This window comes from Rattus norvegicus, chromosome 5, assembly GCF_036323735.1.
Source record: "Rattus norvegicus strain BN/NHsdMcwi chromosome 5, GRCr8, whole genome shotgun sequence".
NCBI classification, from domain to species: Eukaryota; Metazoa; Chordata; class Mammalia; order Rodentia; family Muridae; genus Rattus; species Rattus norvegicus.
In genome coordinates this window covers 171,910,975-171,938,160 of record NC_086023.1, presented here as the reverse complement: position 1 = coordinate 171,938,160, position 27,186 = coordinate 171,910,975, and the positions used below count along the sequence as shown (strand labels likewise).

At 48.7% G+C, this 27,186-nt stretch overlaps 1 protein-coding gene, 1 long non-coding RNA gene and 4 other non-coding genes across 14 annotated transcripts; 5 read left to right on the top strand and 1 right to left on the bottom strand.

The window, feature by feature from the left end:
* Positions 1-427: 427 nt before the first annotated feature.
* On the top strand, positions 428-25,790 carry Ttll10 (tubulin tyrosine ligase like 10). Of its 9 annotated transcripts, none has more exons than XM_063287512.1 (15): positions 11,502-11,527; positions 11,827-11,923; positions 12,027-12,089; positions 13,320-13,741; positions 14,400-14,480; positions 14,566-14,698; positions 15,049-15,167; positions 15,245-15,371; positions 16,682-16,767; positions 17,223-17,394; positions 18,454-18,481; positions 18,996-19,136; positions 24,451-24,567; positions 24,884-24,977; positions 25,262-25,790. In XM_063287512.1, coding segments are annotated over exons 2-15 (2,040 nt in total). In that variant the 5' UTR covers positions 11,502-11,527; positions 11,827-11,921; the 3' UTR covers positions 25,717-25,790. The 9 variants fall into 9 exon arrangements, with proteins under 9 accessions (XP_063143580.1, XP_063143583.1, XP_063143581.1 ...); XM_063287509.1 differs by having other exon boundaries at positions 18,310-18,481; XM_063287510.1 differs by having other exon boundaries at positions 428-11,923; positions 13,323-13,741; positions 18,310-18,481.
* Positions 2,308-9,673, top strand: LOC106182250 (uncharacterized). The gene is made up of 2 exons (NR_132445.1): positions 2,308-2,526; positions 8,344-9,673. It is a non-coding gene; the product is annotated as an uncharacterized LOC106182250 (long non-coding RNA).
* Positions 6,572-6,666, top strand: Mir200b (microRNA 200b). The gene has a single exon (NR_031917.1). It is a non-coding gene; the product is annotated as a microRNA 200b (primary transcript).
* On the bottom strand, positions 7,338-7,457 carry Mir3548 (microRNA 3548). The gene has a single exon (NR_037324.1). It is a non-coding gene; the product is annotated as a microRNA 3548 (primary transcript).
* On the top strand, positions 7,356-7,444 carry Mir200a (microRNA 200a). Its single transcript, NR_031916.1, has one exon. It is a non-coding gene; the product is annotated as a microRNA 200a (primary transcript).
* Positions 8,395-8,479, top strand: Mir429 (microRNA 429). Its single transcript, NR_031949.1, has one exon. It is a non-coding gene; the product is annotated as a microRNA 429 (primary transcript).
* Positions 25,791-27,186: the final 1,396 nt, after the last annotated feature.

Below are 27,186 nucleotides of genomic sequence, written 5' to 3'. Positions count from 1 at the left end.
AGGGAGACAGAGCCCTCCACAGGCTGCTACGTTCCTGCCAAAAGTCCCTGGGGAAGAGTCCCCTCCATCACAACAAGGAGTGCCTCTGCTGTCAAGATCATCCATGCATGAAAACCGCAGGTCTGAAGACCCTATTCTTCCTACCAGAGGCTAGAACTAGTCCCAGTCACACTGTGCCCTTGACCTTGACCTGTATATCAAGTATCCCTTATGGCTATTATGCTGCACCTCTTCTCTAGCCCCAGCTCCTTGGTACTTTGCGGATAGTTACAGACATCAAAACTAAGCTATGTAGAATAGGTCTGAGGATCTCTACCTAACAGTCCTGTCTGTCCCATCCCCTATATCCTAGGGTTCTGTGGATAGTGGCTTCCCTGATCCCTGAGGAGTATCGACAACCTTAGCCCACCTCACCAGGCCAGTCTTTTTTTTTTTTTTTTCCTTCGGAGCTGGGGACTGAACCCAGGGCCTTGTGCTCGCTAGGCAAGCGCTTTACCGCTGAGCTAAATCCCCAACCCCAGGCCAGTCTTAAATGACTGAGAGTCCTACTAAGCCAGGACAGGTAACTGTAAGCCAGGAAGTTAGCTAGAAACAGCTCTCTTGTTCCTGTGCCTATTGGCAAACATCCTTAGACTTGGGGTCAGAGGGAATGCTTCAGCCTTCCCAGAACTGAGGTGACCAGTATCCAGGAGTATATTGACCCTGTTCTTGTTCCCCAAACACAGGTACTCTGAGTGAGCATGAGGGTGAGTTGAGAGTCCTGATAACTGAGAAGAGATAGCCTGAGGATGTGGGTTTCAGGAAGTCAGAACTTAGTTAGGTTGTATGATCAGCTTTTCTACGAAGGGAGAGGAATGTAGACCAAGCTGTGACACCCTTTACCTCCAGCATGACCCTTTGGTTCAGGGAGGCTGAGCTCAAATGGGGCGTGAACTAGAGTGTCTAGGGCAGGCAGTAGACTTGAGAACCCTCACTATGAGTGACTAGTCAACTGAAAGGCAATGCCCTAATGCCAACTTTTTTGGTGCTGGCAACTACTACCTGATTTAGGCTACTATCTTCCCTGGCCACATTACCCCTGGAAGAAAGTTTGCACCTCAAGATTGTACACAGGACAGAGACAGCAGGTCTTACATGCTCCCTCTACTCCTAGGCATAGAGGAATACCAAGCACTAGGGCTCAGGAGACAGGTTTTTCATAATTAGGAGTTTCCAGCAGAGCTGTTGAGTTTGTTATGGAAAATAGTTGGGCCTCCTGGGATCTTTCTGCTGGTTTGGCTAATTGCTGGGGTCGTTTGTCGTTTCATTATAGGTCCTTCCCCTGGGAGCCTAAGAAACAAACATGTCTGGTGGAGTCATGGGGAACGCTTAGAAAGGGACTCAGTGGTTTCATCCCTAGACTACTCTAGGGCCAAACCCTCCCAGCCCCAGAACCAGAGACCATATGTCCTTCCAAGCCCTAACAAGAAACCTTGCACCACTAGTCTGATTGTTACTGGGTCGTTTGTTGTTGTTGTTTTGCTTTTTTAGACATGGTTTACTCTGTGTAGCCCTAGCTCCTGAAACTTGCTTTGTAGATCAGGCTGGTCTTGAACCCAGGGATCCACCTGGAGTGCTGAGGTTAAAGGCAAACACCATTATGCCTTGCTTTAGACTAAGAACTCTATAGTCAATGTCTATCCAAATTAGGGTTCTTAGGGCTGTAGTAAGCTTTATGCCAGGCCAGTCCTACTTTAAAAAAGGCCTCAGTAATACCTATGACCCCAGTATGTGTCTGTGGAGGTCTAAGGCAACCTGCTCATCAAGAGGGGCTAGGAGAATGCAGTTTCTTCAAGCTCTGGTCAGTAGTAGATGCTGAGATCCAGTCAGAGGCAGCAGCCACAGCTGTGGGCTTGGGCCTGAGAGGTCTGATGCATATATACAATATATGACCCCACCTTTCCCCTTCTAAAACAGCCTGCACCGCTCCTGGATCTTGAAAGGAGCTGCTGCCTACAGCTGCTCCCGTGGCCTGGGCCTAGGTGATTAGCTGCCCATGCACCATGTCCCACAGGGGCCTCCCTACCTTGGTTTTTGTTCAACCTGGGCTTGGCGGGCAAGGTGGGGGCAGGAATGTGTGGGCCTACCGCCCCCTTGCCTGCGTCACCAGAGCTGCCTCCCTCTTAGCCTATCAGAGCCCCCGGGGGACACACCTGTTGGGGGCCAGGAGCAGAGATTGGCTGGCAGGCAACAGACACCTGCATTGGGCGGGGTGAGTAGCTACATGTAAGGCGAGCCCAGGCCACACTGTCCTTCCCCTTCCTGGCTGAGAGCAGTTTCTTTCCTCCTCATTGTCCCCGAGTTGTTGACCTGTGCCAGTTCACTGTGCACCTTAGTTTTCTTTGTGTCTGAGACTCACCTGGAGGGGAGACAGTCATTCTTTCCTGTGATTCCCCAGCTACAGCGCCTGAGGCTGAATCCTGGCTGAGGGAAAGTTTGGGTTGATGCCAAAGCTGGTCGTCCAGCCCTATCCACCACTGCTGACAGGTATATGGGGGTGATGGATGCCCAAGTTTCTCCATATCCTTTATAAACCTTAGTTTACACCCCACCTAGTGGGTTCTAGACACAGGCACAGTGCTGCCTCAATACTGGGGGTGGAGCAGCTTGCAGCTCTGCACAGCACTGGAGGATCCTGTCAGGAACCTGTTGGGGCAGGTAGGGGCAGGCAGGAGGGAGGCCAGACAGGCCTGAGAATACCACTCTGTAAGGAGAGGCTGGAGGGCCCCTGTGTGTTTGACATGGAGTAGGACGAATGGTGGTGACAAAGTTGCGATTGCAGATCAGCCTCTGTCTAGTGAGCTGTGGTGAAGCAGAGCAGAGCAGGTCTTCCTTTCCAAAGAAGAAAGCGGCTTCTTCAACTGTGCTACAGCTGGGATTCAGATGTGAAGCCATCTTGGGCTAGGCTTGGGAGCCTCCAGGGGTCCACAGGCTGCATCTTTAGACCGGGTGGGTTCAAACACCTGGAGAGGAGAAACAGACTCCCGCCATTCCCGGAAATACAGCCTTCTGGAAAGTTCTTTCTTAAAGCAGCCACTGCTGTTCCTGAGACACTTTTTCCACGGAGGTAGGCTGCCGCCTCAGAGGTGGGTGCGGGGAAGGGTGCGGCTGGCGGGCATGAAGACCTCATCTCCGTTGGTGGGTTTCTGTGCTGGGAAGGGCTTGCTTTTGCCAGCAGCCGGGACTCAGAGTGACCTGTGGTCGGAGGTTGCCTGAGACCTTTAGGTTGGTGACAGTGTGAAATCAGAATAGGTCAGTCTGGCACTCTGGCTTTTTCTCACTGTTCTTTTCTGAGGTGTTAACAAAGCCGGGATCACACTGGAGAAGACAGAGTAGGTTCCTCAAACCATTACTCCAGATCAGGGCCAAAGTCCATTTAAAAGATTTTTCCCCCCTTTACATGCCAAATAGCACAGCAGCCACGAACAGCCAGCTATGTAAATGTCTGGTTTGAGGAACATGTAGCCTGTGCTATGTCGTCCAGGCATGCTCAGCCTTGAGTTCGTACCCAGATGGCTAACTCTTGAGTTTAAACTTAGGAGCTGATAGCATTGAAGGGAAGTAGGGTTAGTTTCTTTGGGCATAACCTAGAGTATGTTGTTTGATTGTTCTTGAACAAAATCCATAGGACGTAAGAGTGAAGTGTTTTGATTAATGTGTGGTGACTTTTCAAGCCTTTTTTAGGCTGAGCATCCGGAAAAGTAGTTCAGGTTTGTTTTGTGTTTCTGGTAACCTAGATAAAAATGTTGTACCAATTGGCCGGTTGTTGAGTTAAGCAAAATGCTTTGCATTTATGGAAATGCAAATGAGTCGTAAAATATGGATATAGTCCATTGTTAATTTCCAGACATCTCGGTAATTTGCAAATATTTTATTTGCAAAATCGATTTGTCAGGACGTTCATAGTGTTTAGGATCAGGTAAAATGGCCTAAGGGAGTTCCCCAGTCGCCAGAGGCTGGTACTCAGAGAGGCAGTGAACCTGGAGGGTTTGCTATACAACCGAAGGGCTGAGGGACAATGCTGACCGCTGTGTGGATGAAATGGCGGCTTTGCCTTGAAGACACGTAGTTCCAACAGACGCTAAGAAGTAGCCTGAGTGGAGACAAGACAAGTCTTTCCTGCCCCCGCCCCCCGCAGCCGCTGGCATCTAAGTTTGGCTGATCTGCTGTAGGAGAGGTTGAATTTCAGAGCTTTGTTCTCTGGCTTCACCATTGATTAAGGCCCGTTGGGCAAGTTAACCAGCGACTCACTTTTTCACACTGGGATTGCATTCCTCTGCCACAAATCCCCAACCTTCTCTGTATTTGCAGGTGAGGAGGATCAAGGCACTCTGGAAAGGGGGAGGGTGCTTGCTGCAGAAGAGCCTTGGGGGCCCTAGGCTTCTGGATCCATTCCTCGGTTTTCCTAAACTAAGCCTAGTAGATGCTCATAATTAACTAGCTGTGGGGGACCACGACCTGAACCTCACTTTCGAGGTACGGCTGACCAGATGGGCGCCAACCACACAGGCTCCAAATAGAATCTGTTTTTTTCTTTTCATTTCTTGACCTATGGCTGCAATTCTGTCGTGTTCTTGACTCTCCCTTACCCCTGTGTGGATAAAGCATGGTCTCCCCCATACTCAGCAGTGATTTGATACCAAGACACCCATTCCCAACTCATGTCTGGGCACCTACCTGCCCCTGTATCTCTCAGCCTACTAGGTAAGAACAGGGTTCAACGTACAGAGGGTGGTCTGATCTTTTGACTTACAGCCTGGCCAGCTTTGTATTTGGCGGGGTCCCCTAGCCTTCCATGTTCTCTAAGAAGTGCTCTCTCTGAGTAGTCAAGGACACAGGGACACCAGGCTCTGTCTTCTTTGTATCTTCGACACAACCAGAAGGGGGAAAGGCAACATCTTTGGTGCTAACCCTCATCCAGTTCTGTTTGTGGCTCTGAAGTCACAAGGATAACTGAAATGCCACTTAGTTCTCAAATAGAAGCCTTAGTTTGCCAAAGCTCAAAAAGAAAAAAAACCAAAAAGTCCTTTTTGAAGCACTGATTTTTATGGGTCTGGTAGGATAGAGCTAAAAAAGCTCACAGATGGGCTGGAGAGATGGCTCAGCGGTTAAGAGCACCGACTGCTCTTCCAGAGGTCCTGAGTTCAATTCCCAGCAACCACATGGTGGCTCACAACCATCTGTAATGGGATCTGATGCCCTTTTCTGGTGCATCTGAAGACAGCTACAGTGTACTTATATACAATAAATAAATCTTTAAAAAAAAAAAAAGCTCACAGAAAGGGGAGTGTATCTGTCAGGTTTTTGAGAGCATAGGGATATGCTTGTGAGGGATAGACAAAGAGTCAAGACAATGTCTAAAACCCTAGGCTCCTATAGAGTGTCATCCCCATCTAGGCCTGTGCTCAGATCAGGTCCTCTGAGAAATGTTGGCTTTGAGGAGAGAGGTTGGAAAACCAGCGGCTGCCTGGATGCAGTGAGACCTTTGTTGTGATCCAAGGAAATGAAGCCAGGGCTTGAGCCACCTGTGTTGCCTCTTCGGTAGTTACCAGAAAAATACGAGAAGAAATACTTGTGTGAAGACAGAGATGGGATGAGCAGAAGCACAGACTGAGTCTCTTTCAGTCCCATGTATCCCTGGGGCAGGTGTTCAGTTTCTTATCTCTGTGTGGGAACTATAGGCTTTGTCCTTAGCAACACCAGGATCAAAGAGTACTCTTGTTCCAAACACCCGTATGCAGATGTGGCTTGGCACTGCAGGTCTTTGCGCATGTGATTATTGTACTTCTGTTGGGGGCTGCTGTTCCCATATGCTTGAAGTGTCAGTTCCCAAACCATCAGACGATAAATCCCACTACCTGGTCCTTCATCCCAGTATCCTTCTTGGGTCCCCAAAAAGGCAAAAGGGGAGGATGGGCAGGAAAGCAGACTTGAGCAGTATCCTGGAGACAGAGGCCCATTGGGTGAGTCTCATCAACCTTAAATACACTGTGGACCCTAATGGCACTGGGCCTGATGTCTAGTCTATTCCGTAGTGAATATACTTAGATGGAGGGCCTATCACGACCCAATCCTGGTTGCATGGAACTCAACATAGCCTGCCTCCCAGCTCTTTGCCTGTCAGCCTCTGGGAAGGACTGTTTGATCCTCCAGAGTTCTCAGATGGGCCCTAAGCTCATCCACTGCAGGCCAGGTTTGGCTGGACAGGGGAGCTTATCTATGGCCATGGGGGCTAAGCCCTTCCTCTGGGCCTCATAGAGAGGCCTCAGTGCCCATGAGACCCTCATCCTAATTATTTCCCATCTAATTTCCAAAAGAGAACTCGATTTTACTTCAAGCTGTTGAGCTCCCCACTGCCTGTCTTTGGAGATGACAGGTGCTGTAGGGTCTGCCCTCCAGAATGAAGGGCTTCCTGCTGTTATCCTGAGGGTGCCCACCTTCTGCAGTGCTCTGGAGATTAGGACACTTAGACATCTGGGCCTTGCCCGTGGAATCTAGTCATCTTCAACTCCCTGCTAGGCGGCCTCCATATCCAACTTGGGCAGCCGTGGCCATCTTACTGGGCAGCATTGGATAGTGTCTGATCTCTAATACTGCCTGGTAATGATGACGGCGGAGCCCTGCACGCAGCAATGGAGCCGCCTCCTGATCCCAGCCTCCAGGGGCTCCAGTTCCACACCTCACCTACCCTATCCAAGGTAGGGCTATGGGGGCAGAAAGTTAACCTTGAGGATGGAGGGGATGGGGGAATTTAGGGAGAGCTCCCCCAAACCATACACCTCTGAGAGCCTCTCTATATTCTGGGATGAGGGGTTCCTCCCATTGTCCTGGGGGTGCCCCCTCCCAATATCCTTGGGATTAGGACACTCAGGAACCTGGGTCCTGCCTACAACACCCAGGCAGGTGCTGCCACCACACCTAGCAGGTGTGGGCTGGGTGGAGCTGAGACAAAGGCTCTAAAGGGCTAAGTCTCAGCCTGGGCTCTGAGGGCCTCATGCCAAAAACTGCCTCACCCAGATCTAGGAGCTGTGTACTAACTGACCCCTATAGTTGGGCTACTCAAGCCTGGGATACCTTCCTGCATCAAGTGAGTACTGACCTAGAGGCCAACAGCACCTCCCACATGTGCACTGAGCCAGTGTGCCACAGTCCCCTTGCTTTGAACAAAGCAGACAGTATGAGTCAGGGTCAACCTCTCTGCTGGCTTATTCCAACGCATATACAGTCTCTGGCTGTTCATGGCATCAGGTCTCCACTGGGCCCCCCTGAGGGTGGAAACCACATATCCTGCTCTGTGTCTTCCTACCAAAGCATACCTGGGCCTCTGTGGGCATCTTACCGGACAGTGCTGGATTTCTTGGCTTGACTCTAACACTGTCTGGTAACGATGTTCAAAGGTGACCCAACACTCGCCGAAGACAGGCTGATGATACACACTTGTCTTAGCTCCTGGACTCCAGATAGGCCAAGGCCGTGGATGAGCTGGGCATGCAGAGGACCTATCTCAGCTCTACAGCTCAGCAGCCAGTTGGGGCTGGACTTTGTCCAAGGTGGGAACCCTTGTCTATTACTTCATGTTGGGGAAAGGGATGGTTTCCCCATGCCAGGGGTACTGGGTAGAGGCAGTTTGTCACTCATTCCCAGAGCAGCAATGCCCATCTTTGCCAACTCCCCTGCTGGCTAGATTTGGGGGTTCCTCGATTTCTAGAGAGACTGCCAGGGTTAGTGAGGATGCTGGGCTAGGTAAGGAGACGTGGTGGATAACAGTTAGCATAAGGACTGTTATTGTCAGTGCCTACGGGACCATTGGGCAAGGGTGGGTTCAGGGACCTGAGCCTGGTACACGGGATTGTGATGTCATCAGCTGTTTCCTAATTAAGGATAAGGAATCTCCATTACTTCCCAATGGCTGTCCCAGAATAGGAACTTTGCCCCAAACCAGACTCCGAGATTACTTCTTATCTTTCTTTACTTGAAGCCAGAGTACAGGGCCAGGGAGCCCCACCCACCATCAGCCTAGATGGCTCTTCCTGGGGAAAGAGTCTGTTCCTGGCTTTAATGTTACTCATTAAGCTGACAGCCATTCAGAAAGCCAAAGAGGGGCTGTCAAGCGTTTGCCAAATAAGAGTGAGCAGAAGACTTTCCTGTTGCACCCACAGACTTCACACTTGAGGAACAGGCAGCTGAGCTGGGGCCTGGTAGGAAAGAAAGTCCTTAGAGTAGCCCCAGGTCCTAGAAGGGCGAACCCCAAGGGGTCCTTGGACCAGAGCAGGCAGGAAGCCAACCCCTGCCTTCCTTCTACAGGTATCAAATCAGGATTAACTGCCCAGATGGGGAGCCCCTTGTACAATGCACTGCCTGCTGATGGATGTCTTACCAGACATGGTTAGATCTGGATGTATCTGTCTAATACTGTCTGGTAATGCCGTCCATCCATGGCCTTATCGCCGCCGGAGACGACATCCTCACCACCTCATGGACAATGGGTAGAGACAAGGCCTTAGTCCATTTATCATAACTGTCCAGGGCTGGGGCCACCAAGCCCCCTATCCAAACAGACCACAGTTTAAATCTACAGCTCCCCCTGGACCTGATTGCCTTCTTCTGACGCTGTGATAATTTTCTGTCATAGCTATAGCAGATTGAGGCCCCTGTATCTGTCCTTTTCAGGACTAGTCGGTGGGGCTGTCACAGTGCTATTGCCCCCCATAGTCCACTGGACTCCACACAGAGGGACCTCAAGCTGTAGTCACCTGTCACCTGCATATTCTATAGCCCCTGAGCTATCAACATTGGTATGGGACCAGGGAAGATCTAAAACCTTGGTCCTCAGTCTGCTCTCTGAAATTCTCAGGTCATGGGACCCAAGGGGAATAAAAATGGTTCTAACTACTGTGCCCAAACCCAGGGTGGAAAATAGGTATATGGGTTTCAGGGACAGGGGTACTGCTAAGGTGCCAGACCAGATAGTGGCTCATACCCAGGAATAAGCAGAAGGCTGCGTTCCTCTGTATTGTCAGCCTGCTCATGAGCTCTCTCTATGCAGCCCACCCCTGGCTCTCAGGATCAGAGAGCCATCCTTCAATCTAACTCTGGATGTTGAATAGCCCAACCTTAAAGACCGCCCACCCCCGTGTCCCTGAGAATTTTCAAAAGACTGTTTCTAAAACTGTCACTCTAGAATGACACTCCCCACCCTTATGTCATTTGCTGTGGTAAGAAATAGAAATGAACCTCTTAGACTCCATGTGTAGGCCGTTTGCTTCAGTGCCTAGACTCCTGCAAACCTCAAGTTGGTCAATACAGCCTGAGTCCAGCACCCTACCTCACCCACTCCTCTCTTGACGGAATCCAACATGCTCTGGCAGGTTTCTTAGTCCTGGTCAGGCCATTCCCTCCAAAGAGCCATTATAGGGAAACTGGACTTTGCCTCCCACTGAAACCTGCTATGCCCTAAATGAGTGACTGAATCCTGCATTGGAAGTTCTATCTACATGGCTGAGGGACTTGTCTGCCCATTGTGCACTCTGTAATAGGTGGTCTCCTTATTGTCATCTCTTGAAGCATTGTAAATAAAATACAGGCCAAAAAAAAAAAAATCTCTGTAAGGCAATAAATTGTGTGATTTGTGAAACTGTACTTTGATCACCTCATTTTTGACCATACAAAACATTAACAAGCAGCTTTGCAAAGGATCAAACTGAGAACACGGGGATTACAGTGATCTGCGCTCCCACCAGAAAAAAAAAAAGAACCTATGAAAGAGAGACATAGGGCTTATTCTACCTAGTCAGTCACCACACAAACCGACTCTGGTATGTAATATGTACTCTAGGACATACCAAGGACAAGTAATCCATGAAAATGGGGGCTCCAATCTCAGCCAAGTGTCAGCATTGGAGTGAGAATGGGGTGTTTTGTGCAGGAACCAAGTCCAGGGTATTATTATTTTTTTCTTCTTCTTCTTTTTTTTTTTTTCCCCCGGAGCTGGGGACCGAACTCAGGGCCTTGCGCTTGCTAGGCAAGCGCTCAACCACTGAGCTAAATCCCCAACCCCAAGTCCAGGGTATTATGAATGTAAAAGCAATCACTCCACCCCTGAGCTACATCTCCAGTTCCTGGAGTATGAAGTAAAAATACCCTGCATACCCAGGATCAGAGACTGCTGGCTACTTGTCCAGAGCCTCTCCAGGGTGGGGTGTGCTGCCTGTCCAGGCCTGGAGGCTATAAGCCCCACATAACTCAGTCCCGGGCTTAGTAAAAGTGCTATATGCCCCATCCTACCTGCAGTCCCACTGTACTACTAGTCTAGAGCAGAGAGGTCTCTTAAACCAGCACTGGACTGACCCCAGCACAGCATAGGAAGGGCAGATCAATGACGGTAAGCAGTCCCACAAATAGAGAGTGACAGCCTTGGGGCACCCTATCCCATTAGGACTCTGGGCACAGCTGAGAGATGGTGCTCTTCTAGACCAGCCGAGCACAAGCTCCCACACTGGCAGCTTAGAGTAGGGAAGAGACCTCAAGGGAAGAGCCACATGAGTGACTGGGTATGCCCAGTTTCTAAGGGGATTCAAGAGCCCCTTAAGATGGGCAGAACCACAAAAGAACCTGAAGGTGGGGAGATTTAGAAGGTAGCTGAAAACAACAGTTGTTTTCCAGAATTTCCAAGATATTCCCCCAAGGCCCTTGGTGGGAGTCCTCATATGTCCTCATAGTTCACAGGTCCTGTGTCTTACAGCCACATACTCTTATCTCTGCTCCCCTCTGAGGTCATCAGTCACTGGGTTTAGAGTACACCTGGTTGATGCAAGATGACTGCACCTAAGATCCTAACTCAGCCACACCTGTACAGATCTCTATTTTTGAAAAGGCACGGTCATGGACTCCAGGACTCATGATATGGTCCTGAGTTTCGGAAGCACCGTGTAGTCCCTGTCAAGGTCTTGTGATGCTTACAAGGCCCTGAAAGATGACAGGGATGTGGAGTCCATGTGGCTGGAAACTCGAGGTCAGAAGCAAGGAGTCACACCAGGTCCCAAGTTTCCCCAACAGGAAACTACAAATTGGCATCAAACCCACTTTGAGCCGTGCTTGGTGTCAGATCCTAGATCTTTAGGTCTGGATTAAGGAAGTCCCTGTGAATACTCAAAAATCATCTTGGAAGAGTTCATGGAAGGATGGAGGAAGTGGGCTATGCCCCAGATTCAGATGGGGTGGGGGTGTATACAAGACCCTTACTCAGCCACAGCATCCCGTCAGCCTCCTCAGATCAATTTGACCCCCATTCTCCACCACTTGCTTTGCCCAACTTCTGTAAGGCTGCCCCTCAGCTCACACAATGGCCCCTTTCACCATCCACCTAAAACTCTTGTTTACCTTTGGGCAGCTGCTGAATCATAGTTCCCTAGTAATAGTTGCCTGGAGACGGTTGTCAGGTCACCACTGTTGTATCCCAGCAAAGGATTCCTAAGACCTTGCAGAGCAGGTAAGAGAGACTTGCTGGTTACCAGCTGAGGGTCCTGACTAGGACTGAGGCTGAGTCCTTGCTCTCCTGAGCCTTATTTTTTGACCCTTTCTGGTAGTAGATAAACAGGAGAGAGGACTGGGCAGCTTGGCTGAGCTAAGCCTTCTGCTAAGGCCACTCTCCAAACCCCAGTGTTTTGGCCAAGAAAGGCGTGTTTGGGGGAGGGGTGGGATTGGTCCACGTGGGCAACTCAAATTTTGGGGAGGGTTGGGATTCCTTAGAAGAAGCTTTTTGCCTAGAGCCATGTCTGTCTCCCCCAGAACTGACCCCCCAGAAGGGCCACCTGAGATCCACAGAGAACGCATCCCCAGACAGTGAGCGCTGCTTGGGAGGCACCAGCCCTTCAAAAAAAAAAATGTCAGCACCTTCTCAGAGCCCTGTGTTGTCAAACGTGTGTGTGTGTCTGGAGAAAACTTGAGCAGACCACTGACGTGGTCATTTTCTCGGCCATCTTCTTCAGGTTTAAACGCATCTCCTGCTCGTACCGGGGTGTGATTTCCTGCCAGTCTTTATATCTGAACAGGTAAAATTGTTTATTTTACTGTAAGACTTCCTTTCTGGATCCTGGGTCTTGTCCTCAGAGAGACCCTGAAACATGCTTTCTAGATAATTTTTGAGGGAGGGTTTCATGAAGCTCAAGCTGGTTGTCAACTTAGGTGGTGAAAGATGACCATGACTTTCTGATCCTCCTCAAGTACGGGGTTTGTAACTGTGCAGCACATTACTGTTTCATGTGGTTCAGGGAGTCAGATCTTGGGTTTCATATATGCTGTGCAGTGCTGTATCAACTGACCTACATCATGAGCCCTTGCTATGATCTTTGTTTCACAGGGCCTCTCTACGTAGCCTAGGCTAGCTTCAAACTTTCGTCAATCTCCTGTTTTCTGCCTCCCAAGTGCTGGGATTACAGGCTTGTGTCACCACACCTAGCCTAGTTTTAGTAAATATGAATGACAAGAAATAGTTATTCATAGCTGAATTCAGTGTTAAAATAACAAGAATGGGAAGCTAAGAGAATGATCAGCAGAAATCTCTCTCTCTCTCTCTCTCTCTCTCTCTCTCTCTCACACACACACACACACACACACACACACACACACACACACACACCTACACTCCTGCCCAGTTCTAAAGCTCCAATCAGCCTCCAGGCACTCCTGGATTCTTCCATTTTTGCAGCCTGTCCTCTACAGAGGTCTGAGTTTCTCGTTCCAGGATTTCTCTCCATCCTACAGAACTTTTTGGATTTTTTTTTCTTTTCCTGTTGATTTGGTGGGGGCAGAATGCAGAACTGCTAGACATACGTAATGCCTGAATGGCTTGACTCTCCAATGGTTGCTGTTATTTGGCCTTTCTTTGCTGTCAGTCGATCCACAGACCTGCCTTCCTCCTCAGAGCTGACCTGCTCCTGTCCAAAGGCCTCAACCTTTCTTTCCCTTCTCAGTCACGCTGCCTTCTCTTCACTCACCCCACCCAACAACTTGGGTTTATTTCCTTGATGTGAGGCACGAACTTTTGACTAGGAATTAATTTAAAATGCCCTAAAATGTTTCAAAGATGTTAAATAGAGGAAAAGGACAGTATCTGGAGCAGGGGTGCTAAGGGACGAAGAGTTGATGGTAGACAGGTTGTGTTATGAGCACTTAGGTAGCCATAAACTGATAGGACCTTTGGGGCTTGGAGCCTCTTTGACCTTCAAGTGTGCAGATACACACCCTACCAGCAGCAAGGCTGATGGGCAACCTCTTTGCAGCAGACACAGAGGCCACACTCATCGAGGCCAGGACAGTCTTGGCCGAAGAAAACTCACTAGGCAGAGGCGGGATGCAAAGATGCCCTTACACCCACCGGCCAGAAGGCCTCACGGCCATCGCAGAAATGGAAGTGAGGCACAAACAGAAGCTACAACCCAGGATACAGGGAGGCTTTCTTGCCCAAGAAGGGTGGGTGCAGCGGTCTGTCCCATCCAAGGGCTGGGACATCGGGCTGCTCGAAGACCCCGAAGGGGTGTAGGGACTACATCTGCCTCAAGGGCTCCACGTCCTGGTGCCCTTATGCCTGCAACGCGCAACCGTCCAAGATTCATCCACTACCGGGTTCAACCCCCTCGGACCCATGTCAGCTTCAAGAGACCCAAACGGTCCAGGACCCATCAATCCCACACTAAGGTGCCAGGTGAATACAGAGGGGCTCTGGGACTGGTTACACATACTCTCAAGTCAGGGCCTCCAGGGAATGCATCTCAGAGGAAAGAGATTAGGCTCATACTAGACCAGGCCCAGCCAGCCAACCAAGCAGGCTCTGAGAGAAGTTAACAAGGGTCCACATACTAGGGACACTATGCTCAAGAATCTGCAAGCTTTACCTGTCCGTGCCATCACAGTGGGCACTCACTACCTCAAACCCATTTAGTGCAGTTTCTCATCTCTCCTGGTTGACCATAGACTCTTGAGTCACCCATGATGTCATCATAGACATTGTGACCCCTGCCCTCTGGAGACATCCCCACATCATGTTTGTATGGGCTCCTGTCTCACACTCTAGCCCACTCCCTGCATGGAGCCTTTCCTACTGGTAAGGAGGGTGCAGGTGGGGCCACCCTCTTCACTCCCAATGTAGTCTCCACACGACACGTGGGCTCTGCCCGACTTAAGGCTGATGATGTCTCCTTTCTTGGGTGTAATGACCCTCAGGCCTCCTGGTCAGGTCTGTGTTGGGCTGAAGAAAAGTCCAGAGGGGCCGGGTTAGTTCCCAGCAGCTGCTGGCATTGGCTGGGCTCAGGCAGATTGAATGGGTACCTGCCCTTTCCCCACCTGACACCACTGGTCTCCAGGCTGGACCCATGAGAAACGGATGGGGAGCAGTGTCGAGGAAGGGCTCCGGCCTGAGCTAAGTCAGCTGGAACAAGATGCAGGTGGGGCTTCTGGCAGCTGGGAGGGGCAGGAAAACCCTACTGAGTCAGAAACCCCAGGGCCTCTGATCATCCCACCTACCCACAGACAACCTAGGGGAAGAAGAAGCTGCCAGGCTCCCGGTGACTTCCCTGAATGGGCTCCTGATGGAAGGAGACAGGCATCCCAATCCTGGTCAGGGCCCTTTCTTCTACATCGGAGGCACCAATGGAGCGTCAATGTGAGTGGAGTTTGGGTAGTCTGGTCTGGATTCTCACCCCTGTCTTGGATCTGGCCCAAGATGTTGCTGTAGGGGAGCTGGAGAGATGGCTCAGCAGTTAAGAGCACTGACTGCTCTTCCAGAGGTCTTGAGTTCAATTCCCAGCAACCACATGGTGGCTCACAACCATCTGTAATGAGATCTGATGCCCTCTCCTGGTATGTCTGAAAACAGCTACAGTGTAGTCATATATAATAAATAGATAAATCTTTAAAAAAAAAAAAAAGATGTTGCTGTAGGCAGTCATTTCTGCCATGCCTTCTTCAGGGAACCCTAAGTCCCCCCAGTTACTGCTGCCTTCTACCCTGCAGAATCAGCAACTACTGTGAGAGCAAGGGCTGGCAACGCACTCAGGACAGTCGCTGTGAGGACTACAAGCTAAAGTGGTGTGAGATCAAGTGCAGGGACAACTACTGCAGCTTCCGGGAAGGTAGGGGACATCCCTGAGGGGAGGGGATGTGGCACAGCCTTAAGGTGTCATCCGCATATCCCCTTTTATCTCACCAGGCCAGCAGTTGCTGTTCCAGCTTCCCAACAACAAGCTGCTTACTACCAAGATCGGGTTGCTCAGTGCTCTGCGGGAGCATGCACGCACTTTGAGCAAAGCCAGGCTAATGCCCAGTACCCAGGCCAAGTGAGCCCACTCTGCCCAGCCCCAGAGGCACACCCACTTCCACATCTATCTGTCTCTTAGGACTATTTTCCCCACTCCACAAACTCACCACTCCCTCTGTAGCTCCTCGGCATTCACTATCCTACCCAGGATGTGGATCAATTACTAGACCTGAGCACTCTCTTCATGTGGTCTACTTCTCTCCCCGCTGATCTTCCAGTCTGCGTCTCCTCCAGCCCGTGCCCACCATTCCCAACTCAGATATCTACTCTACGCCTACAACAGCCACCCATGGATATCCCCCAGTATTTGTCCCACCCCTAGTCATCCCCCAGGAGTCATCCATTGCTCCCCTAACCCTCACTTATCCATCATTTTGTTCTTTCTTTCTTCATCCAAATTCCTCTACCATTTAGCCAAGCTGAACCACTCGTTGGTTCACTGATTACTTGCCCACATCTAGCTACTCATCCAATCAACTGCCCTTTGAGGTAGCTTTTACATCATGGACATTCACAACACCATCTTGATATCTGTGTGTCCACTTCCTACTCACTTGCACCAGCAACTCAGAGCCATTTTCTTTTTTTTTTTTTTTTTTTTGGTTCTTTTTTTCCGGAGCTGGGGACCGAACCCAGGGCCTTGCGCTTCCTAGGCAAGGGCTCTACCACTGAGCTAAATCCCCAACCCTTCAGAGCCATTTTTCTAAGGCATCCATCTGCCCACCTACCTCTATGCCCATCTGTACTTTCTTTTTTTTTTTTTTTTCTTCTTTTTTCTTTTTTTCGGAGCTGGGGACTGAACCCAGGGCCTTGCGCTTTCTAGGCAAGCGCTCTACCACTGAGCCAAATCCCCAACCCCCAATCTGTACTTTCATTTTGTACATCTCACCCACATCTCCAAACGTGCTAGAGGTAGGTACTCAGACCAGGATTTATGTCCCTTTGGGATGCAGATTTGAGAAGGGTGCCTTGGCCCACAGAAGTAGACAGCTGGGAGGCACTGTCTTGGCTCTGAGAACCAACCAACATAGAAGAGGACAATTGGGAGGGGGAGAGAGAGAGCAGGGGGACAGGACAGAGGAACCACGGTGGGTTTGGTAGCTAGAAGGTTGGCTGGTGCTGGAGAGGCTGCAAGTATGAGACACACAAAAGTGTTCTACAAGGGTATATTGTGAGCATAGGCCTTACAAAAGAAATAGCTGAGAAGGCTGGCAGACACAACAATAAATACCCCTTCCAGCTAGCCTACAGGTCAAACTACCAGAACACCAGCCATATCTGAGACTAGAGGACAATCCTTTTCATGTTTTACCTCCTTGCTCTTCCAAGGGTCCTGAAAATGGATGAGTTTTTCCCAGAGACCTATCGGCTGGACATCAGGGATGAGAGACAGGCTTTCTTCACTCTGTTTGATGGTGAGAGTCCCCTGGGTAGGGCCAGGCACACTAGAAGGGCAGACAAGATTAGGTCTGGACCCTAGCAGGGTGGGGCAGGGCCAGACCAGGGAAAAGAACAGTTCTTGAGAGGAAAAATGAAGCCAGGGCTTGGGATCCTAGTGGTATCTGGTGTTGAGGAGTGGGAGAAAGAGGATTGTGGCCTTAGTTAGAGGTAGGAGTGTGACAGGGACAGGGCTGTGGAAGGATCATGGGTATGATCAAGGTGAGACGATATAGTCTTCTGACCTGGGTAGTCAGGGTAATCAGACAGTGAACTCAGGGTAGGATCAGGGTTGGATTCAGCTTGGCTGTTTGGTGTGGTTCAGGGCTGAGGGGAAAGGGTAATGAAAGAGAAGGTCAGGGCCAGGGCAGGGTGAGGGATGGGAGGGGCAAGGAGTACTCAGAGCCACAGGCTCCGGGGTTACTCCCTGCAGAAACCCAGATGTGGATCTGCAAGCCTACAGCCTCCAACCAGGGAAAGGGCATCTTTCTGATCAGGAGCCAAGAGGAGGCTGCTGCCCTGCAGGCCAAGACCCAGAGCATTGAGGATGACCCCATCTACCGCAAGATGCCCTTCCGTGCACCCCAGGCGCGAGTGGTGCAGAGGTGTGGGCATGGATGCCAGGAAGGACTTGGGTCTCAGCAGGGATAACCCAGACTGGCTGTTGCCTGTGAATACTGCTGATAGTTGTCAGTAGTGCTGCAGAGCAACCCTTGGCCATAGCAGGCTGCAGTACCTCCTAACCAACACCCAACCAACCTGCCTGGAGCAGCCGACATCCAGACCTGTGCAGGGGTGGGGTGGGGTGGGGTGTCACATTATCTGGGGTAGCAGGCAAGACTGCCCTCTAAACAGAGGCTCCAGGGGAGGGTTAGCCAAGGAGGGTTTGGCCCCTTTGTCCTCTTCCCTGCAGCTGTCTTTCCTATTCTTCAGTCCAGCCAGCCAGCCAGCCACAGCCTATCTGCAACACAGAGCTGACCAATGACTCATCCGCCTACAGTGGGGTCCAGATCCTTAGTTTCACATGGGACTGGGAGGGAAAACTTACCTCACACTTAGAAAGGTCCCAATAGAGCCTTGTCCTCTACCAACATGGACCCTTTCTCTGGCCACAACTGCTATCTGCTACCGTTTTCCCCTTCCATAGAGCCCTTCCAAGCATGCTCTCCCTACCTTTAGTCTTGAAGACGTGGTTTCCTATGTCACCCTCTCCCATCACCAAAGCCATTCACTATTCACAGGTCCAATGTCAGCCTTCCTCCTCCCTTCCACAGGGGCCCAATCTACTCCCATAAGCTTCCTAGTAAGAGCTGCACCAGACACTTTGAGTGGGTAAAGATTTGGTCATGATGTCCTCTTCTTAATTCCTTTGAACAGTTCAAAGTCCTCTAACAATGTTCGGCCAGTGGTCATGACTGGGACAGGTGGGAGGCAATGAGGAAATGGTCCTTGTGGGGATGACAGATCTAGGCCAACCGGCCAAACAACTCAGCCCCAGGTGCCCCTGTGGTACCCCCTAGATATGTCCAGAACCCGCTGCTGCTAGATGGGAAGAAGTTTGATGTGCGCTCCTACATGCTCATTGCCTGCGCCATGCCCTACATGGTCTTTTTTGGCCATGGCTATGCCCGCCTCACCCTCAGCCTGTATAACCCTCATTCCAGTGACCTCAGTGGTCATTTGACCAATCAGGTAAGAACCCCTTGTAGGAGAAGTCCTTTTCCTATAGGTGTGGATGATCTCAGAGAAAGACTTACATTGTTTGGGAACACAGAGGAAGGAAGGATCTAGTTATAGACTCCCTGCCTACGTGTGGAAGTAGCTACTTCCTTTTGCCCCAACAGATGCAGAAGTACCTTAGAGCCTAAATCCCCAAGTCAGCTGCCATTATTGTGCTGATCAAAGGCCTAATTAATGGGAGAACCTGGAACAAGGATTCCTCGTTCAGGGTTTGTGGGGATTTGCTGACTGGGAAGTTTCAAGGCATAAAGGTGTATGCACAAGGGTCTCATAGGCAGTTCTCATGGGACATGGGAATGGTGTTCTGGAGAGGATCAGAGAAGGAGAAGGTCTGTGGAGTCTAGTGTTTTGTTTTCAGAGAAAGTGGATATGTATAGAACATAGAACACCTTCATAGAGTTGTACTCAGGTGTTGCTTTCTGAGGGATACCTACAGAGGGTGACTTGTGCTCTGCTTGTGCTGTAGTTCATGCAGAAGAAGAGTCCCCTGTACATGCTGCTGAAAGACAGCACCGTGTGGAGCATGGAGCACCTCAACCGATACATCAATGACAAATTTAGGAAGTCCAAGGGCCTCCCCAGAGATTGGGTCTTCACCACCTTCACGGTCAGTCTAACTTTAAGTTGTGTTTTGTGTGCATATTGCCTATGGGCTGGGCTAGGCATGTGGCTTTTTATGAGTCCCTGGAGCATGTGTGGTTGAACTGAAGCCATGCCTAATTTTTCCAGGTGTAATTTTCTATATCAAGTTGAAGGGGCAAAAGTAGACATTCTTGTATTTCTCCTGATGTGAGGGGAAGGCTCACAAATTCCCTTCTCTCCCTAGTTTGCTAAGCATTTTTAAGGGTAGGATGCTGAGTAATGTAAAATGCTGTTCCTATACTGATTAAGACGGTCATGTGCTATTTTTCCTTCATTCTATTCATGAGTATTGCATTGATCAGTTTTCACTACTCTTACATTCTGGGATAAATTCCAGGTGGTGGTAGTCTATAATAATTCAACTGTACTTCAAAGTTTGATTTTATTGTATATTTAAGTGTTTTTGTGTTGATGCACATAAGTAATCCTGACCTATGGCTTTTCTTTAGTGTTTTATCTGATTTTGATATAAAAATGTATCATACCCCTTTTATATATAAAATATCTGAAATAATCAGTCTATTTGTAAAAAAGGTTTATTCTGGCGTCACAGTCTAAGAGGTTTGGAGTCTGAGCAGGGTGTACCGCCTTATCTCCTGTGATAATCAGCCCTGCTCAAATGTGAGAGATTGTAGATGGGAACCTCAGAAACTATAAAACAAAAGTCTTTCCTCTTTGAAAGCAGTTTTCTCAGGTATTTGTTACAGTGAGAAAAACAAAAACAATAATTGACACACTTTGTGAAAGCAGCCTGAACTTCCCTTTGTGGGAAGGTTTGTCACTGTGTCTTTCTGCCCCTCTCAACCTCATTTGATTGCTGTCTACTAAGATTTTCTATTCTTGTTTGCTGTTAGATTTTTTTCTATTTACTTATTAACTTTTCCTAGGGATTTTTCCAGTTCTCCTTGATTATACAACATGTTTAGTCTACATACACTTACAGTATTCCCTTAAATTTGTTTTACTATGCTGGGCATATCTTTAATCAGAACATTTGGGAGGCAGAGGCCAGCAGATCTCAGAGTTTGAAACCAGTCTTGTCTGTAGCATTCTGGGCCAATAATAGTTACATGATGAGATCTACCAGGTCATGGGGGAGAAGAGGAGAGGAGAGAGAAGAAAAAGAGGAAGAGTTAGAAAAAGAGGAGGAGGGAAAGGGGAGGGGAGGAGGGGGAGGAGGAGCAGTAGCAGAAGGAGGAGGAAAAAAGGGAAGTTGAGAAAGAGAAAGCAAGGAGTCAGGTAGAGTAACAAAATTGGTAACCCTGCCATTTGTGAGGTAGAAACAGGAGTATCAGTAACTCAAAGTCACCATCTACACAGAGAGTTCAAAGATTTTCTGGTCTCTTTGAGATTCTGGTTCAAACAAATCAAATTGTGCTAAGATTATGCTCTGGAGTAGAGCATTCACCTAGCATGCACAAGAACCCACTACACAAAAAAACAAATTGATGAAAACTTTTAATCCCAATATGTGCTGTATCTTAAAAATGTTCTCATGAGGCTGAGAAGATGGCTCTGTAGTTAAGGGCATGAGTTTAAGTATCCAACATCCATATAAAAAGTAAGATGTGGGGGTGGGGATTTAGCTCAGTGGTAGAGCGTTTGCCTAGGAAGCGCAAGGCCCTGGGTTCGGTCCCCAGCTCCGAAAAAAAGAACCAAAAAAAAAAAAAAAAAAAAAAAAAGTAAGATGTGTGCTTTGCATACCTGAAGAGTGGTGACAGGTAGACCCTAAGATCTTGCTGTCTAACCAGCCTAGCTGAAAGCTGAAAGAGAGATTATAGTTCACTGAGAAACTGTCTCGAGGCAATAAGAGTGATAAAAGAAGACACCCTAGGTCTCGATGTGCTCTCTGGAGGAATATGCACAACTGTGCACTTCTGCATACTCACATGCATGTACCACACACACCACACGGGCAGGCCCACATGCACACACACACACACCTTCTTATGCATTTGAAAAGATCACATAACTCACTGTTCAATAGAAGGCCCATAAAGGTCTGTGGAGTCTAGTGTTTTGTTTTCAGAGAAAGTGGATATGTATAGAACATAGAACACCTTCATAGAGTTGTACTCAGGTGTTGCTTTCTGACCTCAACATTCTAACCATGACATATGTATGCCTGCGCTCATATGCATTATGTAAACACAATAATATTTAAAGTAAGGGTTGGTAAGGTAGCTTAGGTAGTACTCAGGGGTGCTTGATGTCAAACCCAACAACCTGAGTTTCATTCCAGGACCCATATGGTGGAAGGATAGTTCTACAAGTTGTCCTTTGACCTCTACTTGTGTGCTGTAACCCTCCATACCTCCCCCAAAAGGATGTAAAAAATGTATTTAACACTGAGTGTGGTGGCATATGTCTTTAATCCTAGCACTTAGGAGGCAGAGGCGAGCAGATGTCTTATGAGTTGGAGGCTAGCCTGGTCTACATAGCAAGTTCTAGGCTAGTCAAGGCTACTAGACTGAGTCTTAAGACATCATAAGGCTTGTGTGGCAAGTGTCTTTACCCACTAAGTCATTTTGTTAGTCCCCTTTAAATACTCTGTGTGTGTGTGTGTGTGTGTGTGTGTGTGTGTGTGTGTATGAGAGAGAGACAGAGACAGAGACAGAGACAGAGACAGAGACAGAGAGAGGAGACTGAAGCTAAGGTGCTTATGTCACAGTGGACATGTGGAGATCAGAGGACAACTTCATAGTCCATTCTGCTACTGTACTTTAATATGGGTTTTAGGATCAAAGTCAGGTCACCAGGCTCCCACAACAAGCATCTTTATTTACTTAGCCATCTTATCAGCCCTGTTCAATTTGTGTGTGTGTGTGTGTGTGTGTGTGTGTGTGTGTGTGTGTGTATGTGCACATGTGCACGTGCACGCTGTGTATCTATGTGAAGCACATATAATATGGAGGCCTTTAGTCGATGTCATATGTCTTTATTTTTTGAGACAGGGTCTCTTACTGAACCTGAAGGTCATCAATTAAGCTAAAATGGCTAGACCATAAGCTTCAGAGATCTATCTGCCTGTCTTACCACCACTGCCACCACCATCAGAGACTAGGGTTATAAGCATTCAACTGTCATGCCTGACTTTTTATATTGGTTCTAGGGGAGCGAGCTCAATCTGTGTTTGTACGGCTGGCACTTTTCCAATTAAGCTTCCTTTTTTGTCAGCCTCTGGAGATAGAATTCTTTTTTTTTTTTTTTTGGTTCTTTTTTTCGGAGCTGGGGACCGAACCCAGGGCCTTGCACTTCCTAGGCAAGCGCTCTACCACTGAGCTAAATCCCCAACCCCTGGAGATAGAATTCTTGGTTGTAGTTCTTTCTTTCAGCGCTTTGAAAATGACATTTCGTTGCCTCGCAATTTGTGATGAGAAATCAACTTTTTTTTTTTTTTGGTTCTTTTTTTTTTTTTTTTTTTTTTTTCCGGAGCTGGGGACCGAACCCAGGGCCTTGCGCTTCCTAGGCAAGCGCTCTACCACTGAGCTAAATCCCCAACCCCGAGAAATCAACTATTAATCTTATTGGGTATCCTTTTTATGTGATGGATTGCTTCTCACTGATTTTAACATTCTTTCCTCTTTATGATTTTGTATGTGCGTGTGTTCCTCATGTGCGTGGGCATATGTGTACAATGACGGAGGCCAGAGGTCAAATGTTCCTCGGTGTCAGTCATCCTTTTTTAAGACAGAGTCATACTCATTGGTTTGAAGTTTTCTGATTAGATAAGGCATCGAACCTCAGATATATGTTTGTCTCTGCCTTCCCTGCATAAGGATTACAGATAAAGAGTCATCACACTAGCTTACGTGGGTTCTCAGGACTGAACTCAGGCCCTCATGCCTGTATACCATGTACTTTGCTGACTGGCTATCTTCCAAGCCCTCTCTTGTTTTGAAAGTTTTCTTATGATATAACAAGCCTAGAATTTATTCTGCTTGGGCTTCATTACACAATTTAAATTTAGAGATCAAATTTAGGAACCTTCCTGCCATTTCCTACAAGGCAGTTCCCTTCCTTTCCTCCTGGGGTTCTCAATAGATATAGTATTTGCTAGATTAGTTCCCATCTCCAGGCTTCTGAAGCTTAATTTTTTTCCATTACTTTTTAGTTTCTTTGTACTAGACAATTTCAATTGAGTCGCTTTCAAAACACTTGAATTTATGGACCCCTCTAGTGATCAGGCAAGCCAGAAATAGCAAAGAATCGTGTCATCCTTCTGCTCTGGTTTGCTCAGTCTGGGATTACAGGCATGTGCTACTATGCCCAGTTCTGTGATTTTAAAAAATATTGTTTTATGTATGGATGTTTTGCGTATATGTATGTCTGTATACTAAATGCATGCCTGGTGCCCACAGAGGGCGCAGATAAGGATGTCAGGACTGGAGTTACGGATGCCGTGATGTATGTGCTTGGAATTGAACACAGGTCCTCTGGAAGAGCAAAGCAAGCACTCAGCACACAACCACGGAGCTGTCTCTTAAGCTCCACGATCTGTGATATTTCTTTTTTCTTTCTTTTCTTTTTCTTTTCTTTTTTAAGAATTGTAGTCACCGTAATTTTTTACTCCAGGTATTCTAGTCTATTCCCCTTTATACTTTATATCGCTTTACATTTTTAATCGTGTTTTTAAAAAAAATGGAGTAGGGGGTGCTTATGCCCTGAGTACACACCATGCACATTTGTAGAGGTCAGAGGACAACATGTGGGAGTCAAACTGTTTTGTGATCAAACTGACGGCATCAGGCGCCTTTACCCGCTGATCATTTTAATGGCTTCTGTAATCTGCATCTCTTCATTGATATTTCCTGTTTGGTGAGACATCATTCTCAACTCTCCTTTGGTGTTTTCAAAAGGAGTCTTTCAAAGAACCCCAAAACTTAAGAAAACAAATAATTTGTAAGGTAGACGTGCTCTGCTATTTCTGATAGCGAGATGTATTTTTTCCTGGAATGAATCTAACTAGGACAACTTGAAATGCTATAATGTTCTCCATCCCTGACCAGGGTGTGCGCTCTAGTTGTCTGTCTCTCCTCCTGCAAGTTCTAATTTCCTTCACTTTTGTATCTCCTAGTACTTACCTCACAGTAGAAGCTCCATGATTTTGTTGAATGAGTTTCTGACTGTGGGTCTGTGACTCTGTTGAAGTGTGGGCAGTTTCAGCTGTGCAGGTGAGGGTGAGGGTGCAAGAAAAAGGTGTGACTGACTGTTCAGGCCTAGGAGATTTCATCTGGGCCAACAGGTGACAGCAGGAAACCTCCCTACTTCACCCACAGAAGCGGATGCAGCAGATCATGTCCCACTGCTTCCTGGCTGTCAAGTCCAAGCTGGAGTGCAAGCTGGGTTACTTTGACCTCATTGGCTGTGATTTCCTGATTGATGAAAACTTCAAGGTGCTGTCTTGGGAAGAGGAGGTCTGGTAGGCAGGTGTACGGAGGTAGGGCCCTTCTGTGCGTTGAGCACATAAGGGTACCCAGTGGGTGGACTCAGCCCTAGATTTGGATGTATGTGTGAAGCTGGTCTCCTACTGGAACTGAGCAGCTCTCAAGATCAGTCTTAATTCCTTGAGCAAACGAGGGGAACAAAACCATGGAAAGATACAATCCGCCCAGAATCCCATGGCTTAATCGGGACCAGAGTCCCCACCTTCTTAACGGCCAACTGGACAGTAGGTGGGTAGAGAATGAGGCTGACCACTGTCTGCCACAGGTGTGGCTGCTGGAGATGAACTCCAACCCTGCCCTACATACCAATTGTGAAGTCCTGAAGGAGGTGATTCCTGGAGTGGTTATGGAGACCTTGGGTGAGCTCTGGGCAGTCCCACACCACAATTTCCCATATACTTTTCCCCAGTTCTGGGTACCCCATCCTATTTGCCTCCAAGTTCAGACTCAAGTCTGGCTTTCCAGCACTCCATAATCTGCATAGCAGCCAAACCCTCTGCTCATACTTCTGTCACTTCACCCATCTACATCCAATCCCTCATGAACCCCTCTCCTCCTCCCTTGTTTCCAGACATGCTGAGAGGTTGCTACCTCCAAATTGCCCTCTCACCATTCACCTTGTCGCTCCCCTGCCTTCCCACAGACCTGGCGCTTGAGACCTGCCAAAAGAGTTTGCACAGTCAGAAGATGCTGCCTCTGCAGTCACAGCGTCGCTTTGTGCTCCTTTACAATGGCGAGACTACAGACTTGTGGCCGCGCTTGGGGAGCTCACGCCCACCTATCCGCTTGCCTTATGCTAACTCTAACCATGCCCGGTCCACCTGCGAAATCTCATCCTCTTCGCTTACCTCAACACGTGTCACTATCGCAGACCGGCCTGCGGCACGCAAGTCGATGTCTTCCAGAACAGCTCCCATTTGCGCCTCCCGCAAATCGCGGCTGTCTGACTCGGGCGGTGTCTCCATAGAGGAGTCTGAGACCTCTGTTTGTTCTGGGCTCCCGGAAGGCAGCAGGGACGCAGCCCGGGAACCCTCCCTGGGGCCAACCGAGGAAGAGCGAGAGGAGGAACAGAGGAGCACGAGCCATCGAGGCTCCTAGCAGCCACAAGCATCCAGTGGCCTTGCGCTTTGCCATGCCCTCTCCAGGACCTATAAAAGCTACTTTGTGACAAATGCGACCTCCAGAAACCGATCCCATATGGGTGCCCCAAGCTCTTCTGTCCCCACTTCTCTCTTTGCTCCTTGATTGTCCTTAGAGGAAGGAGAGGGGAGCAGGCAGAATGGGAATGAGTTCTTCAGGAAGGGAAAAACTCCCCTGATCTCTTTTTCCTTCTCTGGGGCAGCCCACCAAACCCTGGGTCCCCGTTTGTGGCTCTCTGTTACTCATTCTGTAGGAACCTCCTAAAACTCCATGGCCTTCTTGACCTCTGCAGTCTAGCACTAGGACCCACCCACTGTTCTATGGAATCCCTAGGAAAGGTCTTGGATGCCCATGGAACTCTGGAAGGCCCCACCTTACCCCATTACTATTCTGGTGCAGAGCGGGAGTTTGTCCTTATCCTGCCCAAGACCTATCTTCTGGACTTTCAGACACTTTGTGGAACACTGTTTACAGCCAAAGCCCCCACTTCCCTACAAAGGCCTGGAGTCTGTCAGGCATGAGAGGCACAAAGGAGTTGGCTGTGACAGGACAGTTTCCAGGAATGACTACTCTAAACTGATATTAGTGATTAGAGCATTCTCTAATGCTCGTGCCCCTAGTTAGCATGGGGGTTTGAAAGGGGAACACTGACCACTTCAAACCTCTGAGGTGTCCACATCTTACACCAAAGCATCCAGAACACTGCCGGTAAGTTCCTCCAGTCAAACCCTGTCCTCTGAAGTTATCCTACCCCTGCAAAACTCCAAAAGGACTTTCCACAGACTTCCGGAAGGTCCTTCCCAGCTTGAATCCTCTCTTGCATATCCTTGCCCTCACTTCTGACCTTTAGTTAGTCCTAATCATCAAAGCCTAGCTCTACCACAAGTGGGAGGAGTGCCAGACTGGTCCCTGTTGTTTAGTGGAGCAAAGTCCCTCAGTGGGTAAGGAAATCTTCCTGGCACAGTAGTCTCAACTGTGGCACGGTTTCTAAGCTACAATGGCCCGGCCACCACTAGAGGGCTCTGTCTACAGCAGCTACTCAGGCAGAGGAACCTTTTAACAGGAAAACAAAACTGAGGCTCATAGAGGCAAAGTGAGGCTCTCAGGTCCCAGAGGAAATGATCATGGAGACCCTACTTTAGTTTGTGAACATCCCACATCTTTCCACAACCTCCACGACCCTTCTCCATTCAGACTGTCCATTCCACTCCGGGTGTTTCAGCCTACTCTTCTAAGTTCAGTCTTCCCGTTGCGGCCTAGAGCATGAGGGCAAGATGAAGTGTAAGCAGTCTCGTCCTCATGTGACCAAGTTCAGTGTCTTCTATAGCAGATTGTGGTTCCTCTTGGAAAGAACCTGTCCTGGGCCTGTGGGTCTCCGGGTGTCTGCTCTGAAGTCCACCAAGCTAGGAAAATGAGTCTCTGTGGAGC